Source organism: Camelus dromedarius, chromosome 11 (assembly GCF_036321535.1).
Source record: "Camelus dromedarius isolate mCamDro1 chromosome 11, mCamDro1.pat, whole genome shotgun sequence".
In the NCBI taxonomy this organism is placed as follows: domain Eukaryota; kingdom Metazoa; phylum Chordata; class Mammalia; order Artiodactyla; family Camelidae; genus Camelus; species Camelus dromedarius.
In genome coordinates this window covers 45043215-45065552 of record NC_087446.1, presented here as the reverse complement: position 1 = coordinate 45065552, position 22338 = coordinate 45043215, and the positions used below count along the sequence as shown (strand labels likewise).

The 22338-nt window shown below is 40.1% G+C and overlaps 1 protein-coding gene across 2 annotated transcripts in view; it reads left to right on the top strand.

Annotated features, from left to right (window-relative positions):
- The window catches only part of SRGAP1 (SLIT-ROBO Rho GTPase activating protein 1), a 248081-nt gene that overhangs the window by 113109 nt on the left and 112634 nt on the right, over positions 1–22338 (top strand). For both annotated transcript variants that reach the window (XM_031462764.2, XM_010980295.3), the window contains exons 2-3: positions 9746–9941; positions 15784–15946. In XM_031462764.2, the coding sequence (XP_031318624.1) occupies positions 9746–9941; positions 15784–15946 (359 nt within the window). The remainder of the gene's footprint in view (positions 1–9745; positions 9942–15783; positions 15947–22338) is intronic.

Here is a 22338-nt window from a genome sequence, read left to right as displayed (position 1 = left end):
AGAGTTTGGCTTTTATCTGAGGATAAAGTAGAAGAGTGTTAACTTTTAATACATAGGTTGTCTATCAAATTGTACTTTTTCTTTGGTACTTTGAAGAGATAAAATGAAGAGAATTATTAATTTTGACATTTTAAGAAGATGGTTAGTATAGAGTATTTGCTTAGGCCTGAAAAACCTTTAAAGGTATACACTTAATATGTGTATATATGTAATATATACATATATGGAGAGATATATATATATGTATGATTTTTTAAATTGCCATCTCTTTAATGATTTTGTGGCCTAGGATAGAAAGGTATTTATTCATTGATCCAGAATTGTGTCTTTCAGCTGTAAAATGAATGTTAAGGAAGCCCAGGTGTGACTAGACTACTTTCTGGTTTCCTTATATCAGCTCCTGAGCCAGTGTTCAGGTCGTTCACTGGGAGCTAGAGGTTATTGGAACTCTCGTTTATTGAACTGTAGTTAAATAAAATAAGGTATCAAGTTGCCAGTAGCCATCCAGTCAAAGTCTCTAATAAAAGTCTGAAGAAAGTTAGGTGAAGTGGTGAGTGTTTCCTTTGTTGTTTTCCTGGACGATGGTTTTCTGTGGTAGAAGCGGACATATAAAAGGTACATTTAATTGAGAAATGTTTAAAACATGACATTCAATGGATTTAACTGGATTTCTTTTCTGCTAATGACTGTGTAGAGCATTGTGTATGGGGGAAACCTTGTAGGGCTGGATGCCAGCAGGACCACATGGAGCAAAGAATGAACAGGTGAAGTGATGGGGTGGTGGGTTTCAAGGAGAGGGAAATGGAAACCCATTTTATGAATGAGTAAAATTTGAGTCCTATGTCCAAATGTGCATAATTAAGCATAATAACCTATTACCTTTACTGAAGCAAACGTTCATCAGAGATAGTTACTATTACGTGCTATATGGAAATTTAGACATGGTATTTGCATTTAAGGGACTCACAATCTGTAGAGTTCACAGTTCTATAGTAATTGCAATATAATAGCTGTAGCTCAATAACGATTTTAAACAAAAGCAATTGACCTAAATACATTGTTTCCTGTAAAGCCATGACATTTAGGAATTAGCATTAGCCGCTTAGCTAGTTTTTGTAAAATATTAGATTTTTTGTGTGTTGTAGGGGGTCTTTTGGCTTTCTTTAAGTAAATGATAGACATGCAATCATTACTTTTCTATATGATGCTAGACATTTGGCGCTTAAACTTTTATCTGATACATAAATAGTTAAATACACAGCCTCTATATACGTTCCAACAAATTATCTCAAAGGCTAGGCTTGCTTTGTGTAATTGCACACTATGTGTAATTGTTGGACATCATAATTTTGCATCATGAACTTCAGAATCTGAGCTCTAGTACTTATTAATTGTATGACTTTGGACATAATACTTAACTTCCTGTGCTTTGATTTCCTCATGTATGTCATGGAAGCATTACATAAGAGGATTGCTGTAAGAATTACGTGAGCTAAGCTACATCAAGTATTCATCACAGGATCTGGAACGTAGTAGGAACTGAGTAAATATTCTCCTGTTTGTTGTAAATGGTAAATTGCTTGGGAGGTTAAACTGTGTTCTAGTAGACACTTTAAAATTGTAATTACTGCAATCAGGGAAATAGCCTTAATTTGAAAAAGCATCAATTTGCTGTTAATTCAAGTACAAAAGATTTAAACTAGTTTACAGACGTTTCTTTCGTCCTCAAAATTTATTTAGAGAAAAAGGTGTGTAAAATTTTATGTTTACTCCATGAGATTCTGTGTTCAACTATATCAGGAAAGAAAGTAAACATTTAGAGAATACCTTGAACTTTTGTCAGCGACACAGCCATTCCAAAATGTAAATCTTTGTACTCTCTACAGATCAATGATTCCCACACACTGTCTTTTTCTGGTAGTAAAAATCAATCTTCTAGTACGCTCTGAAATGTCTTTGCTTAATTATGGGGAAGTTAATAAAATCTTGCCTCTTGTGCGTTCTAAATAAAAGCACAAAAGTTAGTCATTCCGCTCTGTGCTTCCTTCAGCTGGCCTCTTCTCCAGTGTAGTTCAGCTGCAATAATTGATCACCTTAATTTACTGCCTTTTACCCTGGCTAGCTTTCATCTGGGATTAAAAAAAAAAAAGTACAAATTTGTTTTCCATACTTTATCTGAAAATGTTATCTAGGCCAACATTTAATTTTTGGCTTTCAAAAGCTATGAAAACTGATGCTTCTGTAGTAAGCTTTTATTCTAAAATAATACTGAAGTAAATGTAATTCCAAATGAAAATATTATTATGAAAACTTAGGAAAATGGATGCAGCCTCTCTTCCGGTGTCAGAAGTGTTGTAATGCTGGCTTCACTGTCACATCTGTACAGTGAGGACTGACTGTGCTGAGAGGGCGGTCTCTTACCTTATTTTATTCCCAAAGCTTTTATCATCACCCTGCTTCCCCCGGAGTTCTAGGATGAAGCCGTGATTCGAGCTTAGAATGGAAACCATCTGATTTCATATATGTCTGTGCTAGTTAGTTTGCATAAGTTGTTGGTGACACCATGATTCGGAAGTAGAAAAAGACTTTAAGGAGTTAGATTTTCCATGAGGCAGTAACCTTGATCCACCCTGAACGCCCTTCCCCAGACCCTTATTCTTCTGGGCCGGAGTATCAAGAATGATCATTTTTAGTTTATTTAAGGAACTTCTTTTCCACTCCCCGAATTTGCACATCTTTCCAAATGCTACGTCTCCTTTAAAGGCAGTGCAGGGCCAAACACCCCTGAGGGTATCACTGGTGATGACCCCAGCTGGCCCGTGATCTTTTCTTTTCTGAAAGTCCTTTAGTCTGTGCAGTCAAGACCATCAAATTTAGAACTTGTGTTTTTCTTTTCTCAAACCACATTGCATGACAACTGGCCAATACAGTGCTTGACATGATGAGAAAGCCTGTCTATCTCTCATCTCACTGAAGCCGCCTCTTGCCTCTGGGAGGGGAATATGGCCATTGTGATTAGTGATCATTGTGCAGGTGAGGAAACATGAGTTCCACAGAGATAGTTACTCCTCCAAAGGTCACGCTTCTAACTGGAACCGGTGTCCTGATACTCTGTTTTCTACCCCATGTTCACTTTGTGCGTAAGTCTTCTGGTCAAGTCCGCTAACTCTTTCAAAGACCTTTCCTGTTGGGAATGCCACATTTCAGACTTCACTTAGGAGGCAACCAGCTGCAAATTCACTCATGTACTAGAGGAGGTTTGTCCTACAGATGAGCCACATTTTCAATTTAAAATCTTTTTTTTAGCAGCCACATTAAAAAAGAGAGGAACGGGTGAAATTAGTTTGAATAGTATCTTTATATAACCCAACATTTCTAAAATTTTAAATTCTAACATTAATATAAAAACTATTAATGAGACACTTTTACATTCTTACACACACACACACACACACACACACACACACACACTAAAATTTTGAAATCTCATGTGTATTTTACACTGACAGCACCTCTCAGTTGGGACCGGCCACATTTGAGGTGCTTGATGTGACAAGTGGCTGCATATTGGGGAGCCCAGCTCTAAAGCTTTTCTCCACAGTATGGTTGACAGTCAGCTTCTACTCCAATAACCGATAATGTGGAAACACTCCTTAGTTCCATGCCAGATGACAGAAATGAGTGATTCCAAACTAACTAAAATAATAGGCTCAGGCAGAGAAAAACGTGGATACCACTCATCTTGGGAGGGTTTTTGTTGGTGGATGGTGGTTTGCTCTGCCCAATAATTCGTAATCCAGACGAGGAGCCCTATAGCTTAGAAAGAAACTGGTCCTTGAGGTGTGGGGTGCTTAGCCTTTCATTTCACTTATTTATTCATTTATTTGCGTGATTTTTCTGGAATGCAAATCTGATTATGTGTCTTCCTTGTTCCAAATTGTCCAGTTCCTCCCCACTGGTGTTTCCTACAGTTGCACAGAGATAGGATTCACCTGGGTACTTAATTAAACACCTCTGTTCCAGGTCCACAAACCAAAATAAATAAAAATAAAAATAGCCTGCTGAGGGGCCTGGACACAGCTATTTTTAGTAAGCACCCCAGGTAGTTCTTACCATCAAGCTACTTGGGGAAACTGACCTAACAGGTAACATTTTTTACTCCTTAGCCTGCCATGTGGGGTCCTGTCCAACCTAACATGGCTAGACCCGTCACCCAGCTGGAGTTAGCTATTCGCACAGAGAGGCACTTGTTATAGCGCCTCTGTTCTCTCCTCCTGCGTGTGCTGAAGATGTTTCTTCAGCTTGGGATACCCTTCCCTTTTGTGTCCGCCAGCACACTGCTAGGTCCACCTCAGGACCACCTCAGCGCTCGCCACTTGGCGCAACCATGCATGCTCCCCCCACCCCCAGCCTCCCATTGCTCCTCGACATTAGTAAAGCAAGGCCCTGAAGGTCACTAGCTCTCACCATCTGTGTGCGCTGGCTGTCTCCTCGCTGAGGATGGGGCCCGTGACTTCCAGTCTGTTATTTAGAGCCACTAGAAGGGAGTCTGGCACAAGGAAATAGTCGATAAATATTTTTCTAATGAAAGCCTGCTGATACTCGTAATAATCACATCTCCATCTGTTTCACGGCGGCTGGCGGATGGCGACGTGCTTTTCACCCATACTGTCTCATTTAGTTCTCTCACCACAGCCTCGTGAGGTGGAGCTCTTCTTACTTTACGGGATGAAACTGCGAGATGTTAGGCCACTTGCCCCATGTCGCGTGGCTTGTGACAGGTGACACCGTAACTCCAACCCGGGTCCTTAACAGTGCAGAGTGCAAGAGAAGCATAAATGTTGGCTTCAGATTTCTAGTGAAATGAAGAAATGGCCTTTGTGTATCCAGTCTGTTCACACACACACAAAACAAAGGTGGCATTTATGGAATATTTTTGCTACAAATTTCTAGCCTTTTTAGGTTTTTTAAGCATATTTCACAAAAGTTTGCACCTAGTGTTAAGCTAATCAGCAGCTGCGAGGCTGTATTAATACTCACGTGAGCAGTGGTTATGTGAACAGTTGATGGAACCAGTTAGAGTCTAATTGGGTTCTTCTCTTCAGAGACATTCCAGGGGTTCTCACCTGTCATTTGAGAAAATTCCTTATATCCCTTGGGTGAAGGTACTGATAAGCCCACAGAGAATGTAGGCTTTTTGCCTATCATTAGGAAAATTTCTGACCAAGCAAGACCATGAAATAATTGAGATGGTTTGTGATGTTTTAAACGTGTTACTGCGTTCCTATTCGCTAGATGGTCACAAGTATCACCCAGTCTGTCAGTTTTATGTCCTGGTCCTAATCAGACAGTAACATATTAGAGAAACAGCCCAGTCTGGTCTCAGTCTTTCATTGAAATATGCATTGCTCTGTGGTTTCACACAAATTTATTTTAAGGGTTAGGACTTCCCTTTATCAGAGCAAGAAAAGCCTTGTTTCCTCTTATCCTAGGCAATTCCGTTTTATTTGGTAACTGTGAGTCAGCAGATTTTTATAGCTTAGAGGGACTATTTCCACTTTAAAAAAAAAACAAGTTAATTGAGTAGTTTGAAAACACATTCTTATGTGTATTATTCTTGTTGGATTATTGATGTTGACTTATACTGTGGTGGTGCTCTGGCAGAACAGAAATGAAACAACAGTCATAAAAAAAAACCCAGTAAATTTTAGCCCCGTTAAAATGGCCATTATTAGTATTTAGCAGGTCCTGCCCTCAACTTAAATAATGGCTGCTTAGAGCCCCCTTGGACACGGTGTTTTTCTGCCTGGAAGAGATGGCTCTGTTTTGTGCACTTGTCTGGGAGTCATGTTGATAAGCCCCTCCTAATGTTCTACTAGGTTAATCTTTCCTATACCATTAGAAATTGTAATAATTCATGCACAAATTAGCCCATAATTAGATTTACTATTGTGGCTCACAGATAAATTCAGGATGAAGTGAAAATATTGAAGCCAGAGCCATTTTATGAAGACTTTTAAAGTGCTTGCCCTTGTGTGGTCTAATTTGATAAACTGCTAAAAAGTACTAGGCATGGAAATGTGTAGAGTTATTTTGTTGTTACGACCTTTATTTACCACTCAGAAATGTCTCAGTCAAAATTTCATGGAATTGTGATATTTTGTATAACAGCTATATGGGGATATAAATCACATGTCATTCAACATACCCGTTTAAAGGGTACCATTCACTGATTTGTAACTATCACCACAATCACTTAGAACTTTTTCATCACCACCCCACTGCTGCCACCAAAAAAAAGAAAAATCCTGCACTCCTTAGCAGTCACTTCCCGTTTACTCCAGCTCCTCCAGCCCTTGTCAGCAACTCCTCCTCTGCTTTCTGTTTCGGTGAATTAGTCTCTTTTGGACGTTTCGCATTAATGTAATCACACTTTCCATTAGTGACTAATTTCTTTCACTAAGCTTATATTTTCAATATAAGCCTGAATCAGTATGTTATCTCTTTTTATGGGTGAATATTCCATTGTATGGCTGTACCTTCCTTTTGTTTTTCTGTTCCCTATTAGTGAACATTTAGGTTATTTCCACTTTTCAGCTGTTATGAATCACGCTGGCCATAAATATTTGTCTCTATGTTTCTGTGTGGAAATAGGTTTTCTCTTGGATAATATACCTAGGAGTGGATTTGCTAAGTCTGTGTTAATGTTTTAAGGAATTCTCAGATTGTTTTCCAAAGTGGCTGTACCATTTTACATTCCTATTACATACATTACATACATATACAGCAGTGTATGCGGGTTCCGATTTCTCTGCACCCTCACCGGTGCTTGTTCATTCTTTTTGATTATAGCCGTCCTAGTGGGTGTGAAGCACTATCTTGTTGTGCTTTTGATAGGCAGCTTCCTGACGCCTAATGATTTGAACCGCTTTTCATGTGCTATTAGCCATTTGTATATCCTCTTCTGGGAGATGTCTATTGAGATCAATTGCCCATTATAAAAATTGGGTTATTTCTGTTTTTATTATTGAGTTGTAAGCGTTCTTTACTCTAGATACAAGTTCCTTATTTGATATATGATTTGCAAATATTTTCTCTTATTCTCTGTGGTTACAACTTTGTATCTTCTAACCTATGTATCCTGCAGGGTATGACGTCTTCCAAGCTCTTCTACCGTCTTGCCCAGTCCATCTTTCCATAGCTTCCTAGTGTAGTATATTGATATTATCACTTAGGATTTGTCTTCCCTACCAACAGGAGCTGTGTCTAACAGTTTTTTTTTAGTTCCAGTGCCTAAGACCCTGCCTTACACAAAACAGGAGGTTAGTAATGGCTCAAGTAAACTGAATGAAGCTTGGATCTGAAAAAGAAAGAAAAACAAAAGCCATAAAACCAGGCAGTACTAATACCTGAAAACTAACAGTCACCTGTGGTCCCATCACAGGATTGATGGAGTGTAGGGCCAGGGCACCACAGGCTTCTTACCTGTTCTGAGCAGTGGACCAACATTCATATGACCAAGCATTTATTGTACTCATTTGTTTAAAAAATCTTTGAAAGTCTTTCAAACATGGTGCTGTATTAAGTTAACTCAAATCTAGTGAGGTTATATTAACAGAAGTACAGCACATGTCCAGGGAGGTGACCTGCCGAATTGTGCTGCCTGACAGCTCTGGTGTAGTATAAAGAATCCAAAGATTTTCTCTTCCTAACAAAACATTTCTTATTATAGTCCTTGTATATTGAATTTCTTTCCTTGTAATTTTTTCCTCATTTGTCCTCAACTTTTCTGAATTAAAAAGTTATCACACAGGTTCTTATCCAGTTTCTGGAGCATACTTTTTCTCTCGGTTCCATCCCTCCACTTTTTCACAATTGAAAATGTTGCTGGTATCCTATTTTGACTGGAAAATTACTGATAACTGGAAGTAACAGTTACTCCCTGCAATATGAGGTTGGAATTTTAACTCTTTACAGTAGAGTGCTCCTTCTCAAAACTTTCTAGTTCTATTTTAAACCCTAAAGGAAAAGAAAAATCTAAGAATGAGATCCAAGAAGGAAGCTGATGTAATTTTTGTGTACTTCTGATGAGATTTTTACTCTCAGCTGCTTTTATTTCTTATTTGGCACTAAGGTATCTTAAAAAAAAAAATTCCAACCCACTCACCCCTAAAACAAAACAAAACAAAACAAAACAAAACAAAACAAAACAACTAGTTGGCAGCCTAAGACAATTTTTGTTTTCACTTAGCACTGCAAGATGTGCTAAAATTACTTCATCTTGAAAGACTTGCTGATATTCCTGAGTGAGAAATACCCCCACCCTTGATTTTTTTTTTTCTTTATGGAACAAAAACAGGTCTGTATTGGTGGGAGAAAGAGTTTGGCAGACATGCTGATTGTAATACTGTAGTGGAAAACACTTTGATTGACTAAAACTCAGATACCGCTCGTGGTAGTTAAAAGCCTCTAACAATGTCTCCATTATGGTGTTCACCACACTTTTATGAGATTAATAATAGGATCCCCCAGTCTAGCAGTGGAGAAACCAAGAGAGAACATTTGAGAATTGCTTTCCCATCTTTCCCCAGGACTCCCTCAAAAAAGTGTTGCCTGGAACATGGCCTTATTGAGAGCAGAGACCTTGTTTCATAGTTACTGTTATCTCCTTTGTATGTATTGTCCCCTCAGTCTTTCTCTGTGGAAGAAGAATGGGAAGAAATTGAGGTGTTACTTGCACTTTGATTTCTCTTAACTCCACTAACCTAGATTCAGCCCTCACTTGTAGGGACTACGCACTGGCCCTGGGAAAGATGAAATGAAGTTTTCCAGTACAAATGTTCTTGTCTTTGGAGGTTAGCCCTGAGTCTTACAACAAAAACAAAATTAGTAGTTGTTAATTACCGTATCATTTTCCAAAACACACATGGTTTATTGTTACAGTCACTTACAGATAGTTTTGTGTGACACACTTTTACTTTTGTGTTTCTACTAAATCTCTAAGTGAGTAACCTCCATTGTTCCTGATGTATTAAAATTGTCAGAGGATTCTCTTCAGGTCGATATGGGTTGATAATGCTTTGTTCGTCTGAACGATGTGGGAAAAGTGAAAGCCAAGTGAAGAGCTCTTGATGTTGTGATCAGAATAACGAAGTGGCGTCCAAGGATTCCCCATTATGGTTGGATTATTTGGATATAGAAAGAAGTTATGTTGAGGCGTGGCATTCCTATAAACCGTGAAACTGTATTCTACAAACTGGAAATTCATGCACTAAATAAAAATTACCAGATGTCAGTGTTTGTAAGTGCCAACTGGCAAATGTGTGGTGGTTTAGAAGTCTGGAAGAAATGATGCTCACTTCATTGTCATTCAGACTCAAAAAGGCTAGTTAAGGTAGAATGCTGTTTAAAAAAAAAGAAGGAGAACTACAGTGGAATCAGCTACCCAAAGATGTTATGTGTTATGAACTATTATCTGAAAGGCTTTAATTTCTTCCCTCATGACCCCATGCATGTTTGTGGCATTGCACATGTAACCCACGTTTCTATTCTAATTTATTACATTCTTTCCTGAGGTGTATCTCATTCTTTTAAAGGATCAGCAGATATCTTATTTAGGGAACCAGCCTGAACACAGTAGCATCATAAAGGTCCAATACAGAGCTAAATTATTTTTACCTTGCCCATTCCAGCACACCTCAGTAATTTTCATAAAAGCATCAAATGGTTTCTCTTCTCTCCTTAGAAATTCGAGCTCAACTGGTAGAGCAACAAAAATGCCTGGAGCAGCAGACAGAGATACGAGTTCAACTTCTCCAGGACCTGCAAGATTTCTTCCGGAAAAAAGCTGAAATTGAAACAGAATATTCTCGGAACCTAGAAAAGTTAGCAGAAAGGTTCATGGCAAAAACAAGAAGCACTAAGGATCATCAACAGTACAAGTAAGAGAGACTTGACTCCACTTCATCTTTCCGAGATGATACCCTATCTTTTTAATCACCCATTACTGGTCTTAGAATTTTCTATTTTTGTCTGAAAAGCTGTTGATTGGTATATCCCCAGAGATAAAAGCAACCCTCTGGATTTATAATTTATGAGCATAAATTCATTACTTTTTTTAAACAACTTTATTGTGGTATGATTTCTGTTTACAGTAAGCTACACGTATTTCAGATGTGCGATTTGATGAATCTTGATAGATGTGTACACCTATGAAGCCACCACCACAATCCAGATGCCTAACATTTCCATCCCTCCCCGAGAGGTGCACATTTCAAACTCCCAATTTATCCCTCCCCACCCCCTTTACATTTTAAATGAATAGTATTCTCTTGATATGTTTCTCTTTCCAATAAATACACTAGGAGTTGACATCTACTACAGGTAGATACTTGGATGGGCAGATTTCAAATAGCTGATTCTTCAGTGATGTGACATGAAAACAAGTAGTGAGAGTTGCTTCTGATTACACACACTTTCCTGCTCCCCCCATCATGTTTGTGGTCATTGCAACTGAGACTGACAAGGGCCTTTGGTAAAATGCTTATGGTCTAGCTTTAATTAATCCTTACATTAATTGCACAGTTGACCCTTGAACAACACAGGGGTTAGGGGCACCTATCCCCTGTATAGTCAAAAATCCACATACTGCTATCTTTGCTTCAAAATCTAAGGAATTGATACATGACCCACCTAAATGAAATGGTTGTGGATAGAATCAGGACTCAAACTCAAATCCTTTGGATTCTACATATGGTGATCTCTAATCGAATACAAACTTTCCCCCATGCCTAGTTACTTTTAAAATCTGTAAAATGAAAACACTTGCCTTATATTTATTGAAAAAGAAATCTGCATATAAATGGACCTGCACCGTTCAAACCCCTGTTCAAGGGTCACTGGTTTAAAAATAAAAATTAAAAAAAAAATACGTGCAGGTTTCTCTGATAATGAAATGAACTCTAGAATTTAAATCTGAGAGACAATGCCAGTTGAGTACACAAGCATGCTGACAGGGACGAGTGCAGGAGGCCATGGACACACCTGACGGAAATCCATTCTATCGTGGAGGTGGGGATGGGAAGGTCCAGAAAAGGCCCTAGAAGAGGTGGTAGATAAATGAAGACCTGAAGGGCTAGTTGAGGCCTATAGATCCTACCAGGATGTTCGGGCTTTATCCTGAGGGCTTGAGGAGCCTTTGGAGAGTTTTAAGCAGAAGGATGACCAGCTCAGACCTGCATTTTAAAATGATGACAGGATGGTGGACTGGAGGAGGATATCATTAAGGGAGGGGAGACCAGGTAGAGTGCTGTAATCACAATGACATAAACTAGCAAGGCTGCAGGGAGAAAGGAATAGACTTGTTTAGGAGATATTAAAGAGACAGCCCAGCCTCTGATTTCTGGAAATACAACCAACTAGATAATCCGAAAATTTTTTCTGTGACAGAAGTCCCCAAAATGCTGACTGACATATAGCCTAGACATCATTTTAAATGTATAACTGAATTCATAGGAAAGTAAGGGAAATTTCCAAGGGCCAGAAAAGGAAAAGGGAACTGAAAACTTCAGTGGTGGTTGAATCACGCTTTAGTCTCATGTGGGGACAGAAGATGAGGCCTGTGCAGGGTAGGGAGTTGGGAGTGAGGACTTGACCGCCTCACCATGAGTCCTGTTGTGCTGCATCCCAGCCTAGAGCCAGAAGCGGCACAACTACCAGCTCGGTGAGGCAGTAGAACAGGACACCCCCTGCCTGCCCGCACAGGGGGCAGCAACCCCAGGCTCCAGATGGAACGGGGCTGCAGAGGGGCCCATCTTGGCCTTCACCATGGGCTTTGCAATTTCATTTTACACCCTTCTGTGGCCTTGGAGCCCACGTAAGAAGTAGAGTAGTTTTTCTGAGGAACCTGCATACTGTTTTCCACAGCGGCTGCACCAATTTACATTCCCACCAAGAGGGTAGGAGGGTTCCCTTTTCTCCACATCTTCGCCATCATTCGTTATTTGTGGTCTTTTTATTCCCCCCCTTTTTTTTTAAGTGGGAGAGATAATTAGGTTTGTTTATTTATTTAATGGAGACATTGGGGATTGAACCCAGGACCTCGTGCATGCTAAGCACACACTCTACCACTGAGCTATACTCTCCCTCTACCATTTGTGGGTTTTTTTGGTGGTAGCCATTCTGACAGATGTGAGGTGATAGCTCATTGTGGTTTTGATTTGCATATCCCTGGTGATTAGCGATGTTGAGCATCTTTTCATGTGCCTGTTGGCCATCTGCATTTCCTCTTTGGCAGTTCCACTACTATTTATCAGAAAAAAATAAAAACACAAATTCAAAAAGACACCTGTATTGTAATGTTCCTGGCAGCATTAATTATAATTGCCAAGATCTGGAAGCAGCCTAAGTGTCCATTGACAGATGAATGGATAAAGAAGATGTGGCATAGTTATACATATATACACACCCATATATACGCACACAATGAAATACTACTTGGTCATAAAAAGGAATGAAATTTTGTCGCTTGCTTCAACCTGGATGGACTTACAGGGTATTATGCTAAGTGAAATAAGTCAGACAGAGAAAGACAAATACTGTATGATATATCACTTATATGTGGAATCTAAAAAATACAGCAAGCCGGTGAATTTAACAAAGAAGTAAACTCACAGATACAGAGAACAAACTAGTGGTTACCAGTGGGGAGAGGGAAGGGGGCACAAGCAATATAGAGGTAGGGGATTAAGAGGTACAAAGTATGTATAAAGTAAATAAACTACAAAGATATATTGTACAACACAGGGAGTATAGCCAATATTTTATAACAACTTTGAATAGAGTATAACCTTTAAAAATTATGAATCATGGTATTGTACACTTAATACTTATATAATGTTGCACATGAACTATACTTCAATAAAAAAAATTGTTTTAAAAACCTTCTCATCATAAAAAAAAAGAGGAACTTTTGCAGGAAAAAAAGTTGGAGTCCTTTTGCAGAAGCAAATGCAGAACTATTCTGGATAAGGAATACTTTTTTTTTTTATTTGGATAACTTTAGCCTCGTGTTGGTCCAGCATAGAAATAAATCTTAGTGATGGTTCCCAGGATGAACAAACATCAAATGTACTTGACAGAGACTGGAGCCAGTACTAGACCTGCCGTTATAGAAACTGTCCCTTTTTTAAAGTGATTGCAAATAAGAAGACAGCCCACTCATCCATTCAGTAAATATTTTTGAATGTCTCCTTCTGTGTTCTGCACTTGGCAATCCCTTGTGAACTGAAAACGTTCATGGGCCCGTGCACCTAAGTCCGATCCCCGAGTGAATCCAGCTGCCACTTTTTTTTTTTAAACACCTTTATTGTGGTATGACATTTTTTGTTTCCTCTGGTTTGTTCACTAGTTTTCTTTGAAAGGTGAGCAGCTTGGAATTTTCTTTGACTTGAGTAAGTTTATTAATGACTACAGGACTGAAGAGAAGATAATAAGTCTACCAGAAGAACAGACCAGGACTAGGGAAAAAAAATCAAGAGAGTCAGACACCTGGTTTGAATACCAGCTCTGCTGTGTGACTTTGGTCAAGTTGCTTAACCTTTCTGAGCCTTGGTTTCCTAAATTACAAGATTTTATGACCATTAAATGAGAAACATGACAAATCTTTGATGTGACTAACAGCTGACATGGGGGTATTCCTCCTCTTCATGAAACAGATGTTCAATCTTTAGGACTGTAACTTTACCAATCTTCTAAGCTGGGCTGTGGAGTCTAGCTCTTACTCAGTTTTGGGGTGCTTGTTGTGTAAGATAATCCTTGGCCTAAAGTTGCCCCTGCGTGGTGGAAAGACCAAGGCTTGGATCAGCCTTCCTGGACTCAGACTCTCTGATGCTAGTTTTGGTCTTGAGCAAATCACTGTGCCTTGCTAAGCTTAAGTTCTCTCATTGGTGGAGGGGATATAAGGCCTCTCTACCTTGAATTGTGGTGGTAAAGATTATGTAGAGTTAAGGTGTGTAGAGTCTTCAGACCAGACACTAGAGAGCAATCACTAACTTTACAGAGCACTTACTGTGGATCTAAGGCATTCTAGTCTGCCTTAAAAAATACATAAATATTAACTCAAACAATTCTCATGATCTTACGACTGTTATTTTACAAATGAAGTAATGGAGGCACAGAGAGGTTTAAATAATTTGGCCAAAATCACGTGGCTGGGAAGTAGCAGCTGTGGGATTTGAACCTGAGCAGACTCGACCCATATTCCACACCCTTGGCTTGTGTGCTCCCACTGACCTGAGTCAGCACTCAGTAAGTGACAGCTGCCGCTATTATTGTTGTTGTTGTACTGTTACCACTTACTATTAAGGCAATAATAAGTGTTTATTCAATGAATGAAATAATGTTTATTTAATTCTGACCATGGGCAAGGCACTGAGGATACAAACAAGTGTGAAATGTTCTCAAAGAATTTATGGGTTCCCTCAGCATGAAAGAGGCAAATAAAAGTTAGTATAAGGTAGCATTTACCTCTTGGGCTGGGCAGCTGGAGAATGTAATAGAAAGCCTTTCTACTAAAAGGCTTCAATATTCTGCCGTAGAACTACTGCGCCTCGCCCGATGGCTCTGGGAGAAAAGGAGGCTTTTCTGGGCAGAGCTGTAGTTCTTCATGTGCCGGCTGGGAGAATGGGTGGCTTCTCTGAGGGATGCTGGTGCTCAGACCCTCGATCAGGGCTTTCTGCCCCGATAGCCATTCCTGTTTCTTCTCTCTCTTCTAGAGAAGGATTTGACTTGATACAGTGTTGCATCTTGAATCTGAGGAACTTAAAGGCTGTGAAAGACCTTATTTAATAATTTTTTCCCCTAATTTCATTAATACTCAGAATCATAAATGCTCATGAATAATAGGAGGATAACATGTCTGATAAAATAGCACTTGTGTCCCTGAGTTTTGCCACTGTAGAGTTAGGTTTTAAAGTAAAAAACAAAACAAAAAAAACGTACTTCTTGTTTTTTTTTTAAACCAGTAATATCCCAGTTGGTCACTGCTTTTGTTTGGAGTTCTTCTTTAAGATTTTTTTCATGTTATCTTTTGTGATTTATACCCACTTTATTTTCTCGAATAAAGCAAGGAGCAGTTACAAATCTGAAACAGCGTAATGGGTTTCAAAAGGACAACGGGACAAGTCATAAGCCAGTAAATGTCTTGGCTCTGTTCACAAGCCTTGAGACAATGGCTATAAAGTTCTGATTCCCGGGAACACTTTTGGGGAGGCTGGAGGTTATACATCAAGGGATTAATCAATCATCCTCAAATTTATGTTCCATGGAAAGTGTACCTAGCCAAACCTCTCTTCCAACAACAGACGGGACATTCAAAGCAGGCTTTGTGTTCAGTGGCAAACCACAGTCTGTCTCTGAGACAGTAGTCAATAGGTTTTTATGTAAACATAAACTGCTTTCTTCAATGGGGTGTTTAAAGCTGAACGCCTGCCTGAGTGCTATGTATGTGAGGGTCCCGTGGCCCTTGTCGGGAGTGTGGTTTTGACTGGTGTTCTTGGTCCAAGTGTTTTCTTCCAAGCCTGGGGAATGGCTGGCTCGGCGCCACCCCGGCCTGGAGGGCTGCTCTGCTGGCTGTCGAGTGTCTTGCTTTGAGCGATGCCCTGAATAGAAAGAACAGGGACAATGCTGGTCTGTTGTGGCTCCTGATTTGCTTTGGTGACTTCCCTCAGCTGCTTGGGGCGGCTTTGAAATTGATGGTAATTCTCTCTTTTCTTCACTTCTTAGGAAAGACCAGAACTTGTTGTCTCCAGTGAACTGCTGGTATTTGCTTCTGAACCAAGTGAGGAGAGAAAGCAAAGACCATGCCACCTTGAGCGACATCTACCTGAACAATGTGATTATGCGGTTCATGCAGATAAGTGAGGATTCCACCAGGATGTTTAAAAAGGTACACTCCGCCCATCCTGCCAGAGTGTGCATCCCTGTGACCACTTGGCCCACACCCGAGACGGAGGAGGGTCTGGTGCCTTCCTTAAGTAATTGTATTCAGTACATATTAGGTTAAAAAAAAAAAATCAGTCAATGAACAGATATTTTAAAGACACGGGATAAAAAGTTGAACCTGAGCAGGCACACTCCTAGGGTTGTAAATCAGTGAATCTGTGACCTGAACCATAGGAGCAGAATTTTGAAATGAGGTATACTTGCAAATTGCACTTCTGTCCTTAGGAACGGACTTGCCTGCAATTATCAAAAACTCAGACTGGAGAGGAAAAGCCTTAAATTCTGTGTTTTGGGTTCACACACGATCAGACACTGGTGAAGGACAAGGTAACCAGACGTGATGCTCTCTTGGGGAAATGGTATCAGTTTTTTCTCACTCCCACCAAACTAGCAGTGGAGGTTGCAAGAAAGTGACATAGGGCACAGAAAATTCAGTCCCTTACATGCCAGAGAGCTTCCTTCTTCCCAAAACCATTTAAAAAAAAAAAAAAAGGGAACTGGGCTTTTAAGCCTTCTTCTTGTTACAAGTATCAGCAAGCTCTCAGCAATTATTTTTGTTGTCATTTGGACATTTTTGTTGAGAACAATAACAAAATTGGACCATTTCCTGTGTAGACAGTTCAGCTACTTACCCGGTAAGCTTGGCTTTCGGTTTTTATGTTTATAGGAGAAGGGTTTTCCCCAGCCTCCTCAGCTTCTTACTGGTGGTGTTTGGTGCCTGTACCAACACCTGTACTTCTGTTCAGTAAGTAATTATTAGAAAGTGGGGGGAAAACCACCCTGTAGATTAATGACATATTTATGTTTCAAAGGGACCCCTTTAAACAAAGATGTAGTGTTACGCAAGCCAGCTGGAAAACGCCTTAGTCATGTTTGATGTATCCACATAAGAGTTGATTTCTGACCTAGAAATGGAGTTTAGCAAACTCTACAGTTGTCTTTTGCTCTATTAAGTATTAAATAGAAAAAAATTTTTCAAACAGAGGAGATATTTTTAAAATTTGGGAGTAAGAATGTATTAATTAAGAAGTGAGTCAGCAGAGAACTATCATATATATTTTAAAACATAGAGATTTTAAAAAATGGTTGAGGCTGAGTCGTGAAAGTGAAGTAATTTTCTCCTACGTCGGCCCCTTCAGCCAGCACCTCATTTGGTTCAATGGGTTTTTTTGGATCTTTTCTTTTATGAGTAAGAGGTGGTGTTAGGTCTTGGAAAGGCTGCTTCAATGAAATAAAACTAGCCCTCATGCTCAGGAAGGTCACAGTGTATCCAAATTTGTCTGGCGCCAAATGATGCTTCCCAGTCATGGGGATGCTGGCAACCTTTCAGCCGGGGTCTCTGGGACCAGCACCTCCATAGAATTCATTTATTTCTCCATCCAATAAAGTGCCAGGCTGGGAAGCAGAGTGAACAGACACGTCCCTGCCTGCAAAGAATCCATTAAAATAGTTAGCAGTTAAGGGAACACACAGCCTGCCTCAGGAACTTGAGGGCTGGAGATCTTAACTTTACTGAGGGGCCAGGAAGTTCTTCCCAGAGGAGGAAGCACCTGAAGTGAGATCTGTAGGAAAAGAAGGTGTCATCAAGCAGATGAGGACAGTGAACTTACTGCAGGGAAAGCAGAAATATGAGATGTTCAGGGAAAGGAAAGAGTTTGATGTGACTGGACCAGGGTTTATATGGGAGTGGGTGATGGGATGTGAGGCTAGAAAGGACGGTCATATACACAGGGACTTTGGATGTCTTGCTAAGACATAAGGATTTGTATTTTGTAAATCAAAGTCAAGGGCTTGATAAAATTGATAGAAACTTAGGGCTGAGAGTCAAATGGATTTGGGTTTGAATCCCAGCTCTTCTGCTTTTGTGATCTTGGGAGATGACTCAGGAGAGCGCTCGCCTCCGTCTGAGGGAGTGAGGAAGGCAGGATGGCAAAGGGGGAAGCCAAGCCTATGGGAGCTCTGGGGCTGCGATGGCCCTTTGGAGTTTGTTTCAAAGGAGGCCTTTGTTTTGCAGACCTTGGACTTGAGCTGCCCTTGGGGAGGGGCTCAGTAATGTTGGGGTGAGGCAGCTCCCACTGAGGGAGGGTAGTTCCCAAGGGTGATTCCCAGAGAGGGATCATCTGTGAGTTTTAACAGCCAGCAGCCAATATCCCCAGTAGTTGGGGGAATAAGTTCTTGGCTCCTGAAAGAGTGTCTGAAGAATGTATAGTGAACACCCCCCCCCCCACGCCTGCTTGCTTGTTACCTAGGAGTTCTCTTCGTATAGATTTTCTGAGACTCAAAAATTATAATCCTTGGAAACTGCCTATTCATAGCAGACTCCTGGTTACTTTGGCATTTAGTGGGGCTAACAGTCTTCTCACGCCTAACTGTTGCTGATCAGCTGGAAAGTTAACAGTCATTACAGTGGCAGGTATCAAATTCTGCCTCCTCAGGCTGACCTAGCAGACGACACACCTCACCTTCCCATGTATACTGTTGCTGGAAAAAGAACGACCAAGAAAGGGGGAGACCAGAGCTTCATGAGGGGCCATATCAGCTCACGAGGACCCATTTGTCTTCTGCAAGGCTAGGAAGCCAGGACCCATCTCTGTCAAGTCCAGAGAATTTCAGATCCCTTTAGATTAAATAGCAAGAAAGCCTCAAAGTTGAGGCTTTCTTCCTGCCTTTTCTGCCTTTTTTTTTTTTTTCAATCACGAAGCCTTCTTCTCCAGCTCTTCTTCCATTATTATGGTTCCATAAGCATATTTTTAATCAGAACAGAAAGAGATGATCAGAGCCGATCTGAGATGACCTTTAGAGCTTCCATGGGGTCCTTAGTGAGCTTACTGCTTGTTCTTCTCAGGAGGAGATTTTGAGACTTCCTCATTTTTCAGAAATACCCCCTGTCTACATGTATGGACATCCAGATAGATGCTGGGTGCTTGACAGCTTCAGCCTCGTACACAGTGTGTCTTAATTCAGTCATTGACGGAGGCTCCTTTTACCCAAACTGTTCTAGCAAATAAAGAGTTTGGAGTAGGTAATTCTAGGAATGTTTTTGTTTCCAACTGGATAATAATACTCAGGGAGACAGTTAAAGGAATACCTAATTCCGTGCATAGATGTAAGGAACAACTTCAAGACTTAAATTTTATATTTTTTTAAATTAAAAAAAAATTTAATAATTTTCTCTCTCTCTCTCTCTTTCTTTCTTTCTTCTTTAAATTGGAGGTACTGGGGATTAAACCCGGGATCTCGTGCACGTTAAGCACGCACTCTACCACTGAGCTATATCCCCACCCCAAGACTTAAATTTTAATCACATCCGAACCAGTTTTAGAAATAGTTGCCTATGCTTGACAGAGAGTGTTCAACAGGTGGATAACAGGAAGGTTTTTTAAAACAACAGTAATGCCCAATTATTCACAGTTATTTCAGGCTTAGGCCTTTAGAGCTGTAAACGAAGCCTGTTGGTCAGAATAGCACAGTAATTCATCTCTAAGCTTTAACATCAGATATTCTGGGTATGACTTTTGGTTTGGTTCTGTCTCTTGTTATTTTTGCGGAACTGAGAGTATTTGTAAACCTCGTAAGCTTCAGATCAGTTTCGGCACCTATAAAGTAGTTACAATATATTACTTGTCAGATAACTGTATAGAAGATTCATGAGTCATACATGAAAAGCCACTTACCCTGGTGTCTGGATTTAATAAGATCTAACTTTTAGCTATTATCTTTGTTGTTATCCACATTATAAACACTTATTCCATATACACTTGCGGTCGTTATGTAATGTGAGATTATACCAGACATCTCACTAAATGCGTCCTCCTTCTCAGGAGACTGTGTGGAACAACTGTGATTTAGCAGACATACAGGTCATCACGTGTGATTTGCAATATCACAGATCATGAAGTTCCAAACCATGTTTGTAAGCAGACTCAGAAGTGCCCCATCATCCTTGCTCATAGCTGAGTTAAAACTTTGGTTGTCACATTTCAACAGTTAATGGGAAATCGGGGGATGATCCAGCGCATCCCTGTGGCTCTCAGGTCCCCCATGGCTATTTCACATAGACAGTCTCAACTTTGAGGCTTCATTAACTTCATCATTTATTCAACATTAAGAGTTGTTCAATTCCAGACCCTCTGTTAGGGATGGACGATGCAAGCACAGACAGCGTAGAACTCTGCTTTTACTCCCTTAAGTTCTGCTGTTCCATTTCAGGAGGTCAGAAATTGGAGACTCTCTGTACTCAGGGGTTTGTTTCATTATCAGTCCTCACTTCTTTCCCGAAGAACAAGGGGAAATGAGGTGCCTCGTGCCCTGTTCTCCAGCCCCGCCTCCTGGAGTGATGAGATTCTGCTGCCTTCTTTCCATTACTCATGCTGAAAGAGAGGGGTCTGCATCTGGTTTGGTGCTCCAGCCAGACAATGTGCAGTTCGTCTGCTGCCCATAAACGTGTAATTAATATCAGCAGTCACTGCTGCAGGAAAGAGCACAGCCGGCTTGCAGGAATCACTTTGTTGAAGCAGCTCATCACATGATCTTATTTACCAATTTTAAGAATGTTAATAGAAGTATGTAGTTTGGAGGAAGCATCCTAAAATGGTAGCATTTGAATATGTTAACTTACCTCTGCATGTTTGAAATGATCTCGAAGTCTGTCATTTCCCCGTGGATTGTTGTCAAATTATTAATGTTTTTAGCCTTTGGCTTGCATGAGTGTGTGCATGAGCATAATTTGTTTTGGTTCCTCACCAAAAATAATGACACACAGTGCTCTACCATGTCCTGGATCTGAGCTGTGCGCCAAAGCACCGTGCTCTGCACCTTCCGCCCGTGGACTGATGCACCCCCAGCAGCCGCCCAGTGAACAGGGGTTATAACCTGCACTTCAGGGATGAGGAAACAAAAGGCTCAGATAGAAGTTGCAGAGCCAGGCTGGCTGGCGGGTCTTCTTGTCTTTGCCTGTGTGTCTCAGATAGTTCACAGTTACTCTAATTCTGTTGGTGTTTTTCAGCAGTAATTGAAGATGTTACACAATGTGTAGGTTAGAAACTTCTGAGAACTGGGACACTATGGTTCTTGGCTTTATTCGTTTCGACTGAAAATCCTGAAGATGGCTAGTTCTGGAAGAGGCAGCCAGATCTGTCAGTCACCCAGCTTCTAGGCAGAGATTCAAAGCAGCAGGGACTGGCCGCAAGCCACTGAGAATTACCTCACTTTGGCATAAATGCCATAGGTTATCAGATTCAGATTCACAGGAATTAAATTAACCCACTAGTGGTACTGTTGCTTGTGTGGCCTAATCTGAAAAAGAGGAGAGAGATTACTAGTAAGATTTGGTAATGTGTAGTCATTTTAAAATTTTGATCAAAGCCTATCATATTCTATTTAAATACCCCAGCATGAAAGAAAGCAAAGACATTTCACAGGGGAAAAAAACAAATCCAAACCACTGTGTTTTCAGTGAGACCATTTAAAATAAATTAATATCCAAACAGATGCTTGAAGTTCTAACCTTGTTTTGAAGAAAAAGTCCGTAAGTTTTAAAAAAATCTGAATACTAGAAATCCATGTATGAAAGAGTCTGTTTCTTTTTGAATATGTATTTATTGTAGAAATTTTAAAAACACTAAAAAATTAAAAATGGAAATAACAGTTACCCATATTAATACCTCCTACTGTTAATATTTCTAGCTATATCTTTTTAGTATTCATACGTATAAGCACATATGTGTGCTGTACAAACATACACATGCAGTTCACAAAATGAGATTTCATAGCATATAGCTTGGGAACCTGCCCTTTTCATGGAAACTGTTGCTAGCGTTTCCCATGTCTGGAAGTAGTCTTTTAAAACAAGGTACTTCGTACCTGCATAATGTTTCACTATCTGCATGGCCATGTTATCTTCCTGTTGTTGGACATTTTAATCTTTCACGCATCTTTTCATATTTTTCTTATGCTACATTCCTTGAAGTAGAATTATAGGTCAAAGGGTGGCATTAGAATTTCATGCCTTGGATGAAATTTTTACTTTTTGCCCTTCTGGAGTGAAAATGGTCATGGCTGTGATTTACCAGTGAGTAATCTGTCCCCTGAAAAGTAAACTGACTGTTTTATCAGCAGAGAGCTACCATATGTGATTTACTATGCTGATGCAACAGTGGTAAATAATATAACAAGAGGAACTTTTCAAAGCGTTTCAGTGCAGTGTAGCAGAAGAATTAAATGGTATTCTAGTGTCCTTGAGGGACAGCTTCATTATTGATGGGGCCTGGATAAATACGTGAGAACAGTTCAAGCTAACGGTCCCAGCTGGTTCTCTTGAATTTTACTAACCCTAGG